Source organism: Eimeria mitis, genomic scaffold (assembly GCF_000499745.2).
Source record: "Eimeria mitis Houghton genomic scaffold, Emh_scaff2950, whole genome shotgun sequence".
Lineage (NCBI taxonomy): Eukaryota > Apicomplexa > Conoidasida > Eucoccidiorida > Eimeriidae > Eimeria > Eimeria mitis.
In genome coordinates this window covers 3,653-4,144 of record NW_013571292.1, presented here as the reverse complement: position 1 = coordinate 4,144, position 492 = coordinate 3,653, and the positions used below count along the sequence as shown (strand labels likewise).

The 492-nt window shown below is 57.9% G+C and overlaps 1 protein-coding gene across 1 annotated transcript in view; it reads left to right on the top strand.

Moving 5' to 3' along the window:
• Positions 1-300: 300 nt before the first annotated feature.
• EMH_0060620 (uncharacterized protein) overlaps positions 301-492 on the top strand; it is a gene marked incomplete at both ends in the record, with an annotated part of 1,857 nt that continues 1,665 nt past the window's right edge. The window contains one exon of the mRNA XM_013497814.1: positions 301-446. Within this exon, the coding sequence (XP_013353268.1) occupies positions 301-446 (146 nt within the window). The remainder of the gene's footprint in view (positions 447-492) is intronic.

Below are 492 nucleotides of genomic sequence, written 5' to 3'. Positions count from 1 at the left end.
TGTGCGCGATCGTGTAGGGGCGGGGTGCGTATAGGCGTCCTCTGGCGCTGCGGTCGATTGCTGCTTTGCCTAGCGGGTAGGTGCTGAGAACCGACAGCATACACTGGCAGTGTAATCCGTGATATGGGTGCGGGTTGTAGAGGCGTATAGGCAATATTTGGGAGAGTGGTACTAACGATGGATGCGTGAAGCGTGTTGAGTCGCGGGGTTGTTTTGCGGGGGCCTAGGGATGCGACTAGCTAAGCAGTGTCTGGCGTTATTGCTCGCTGCTTTCACCAGGGGGTACGTCCTACGGAGCGAATGCGTGCATGCGCAGTGCAGTGGGTAGAAGATGCGCGTGGTGAAGAGGCGTATACGCAGCATTTGGGATTGACGTGGGGGAGGTGTCTCTCTTCGCATCGTGGAGATGTGGAGTTTGTCTGCGATTGTGTAGGGCCGCGTTGCAGGTAGGCCGCCTCTGGTGTTGCAGTCCATTGCTGCTTTGCCCAGCCG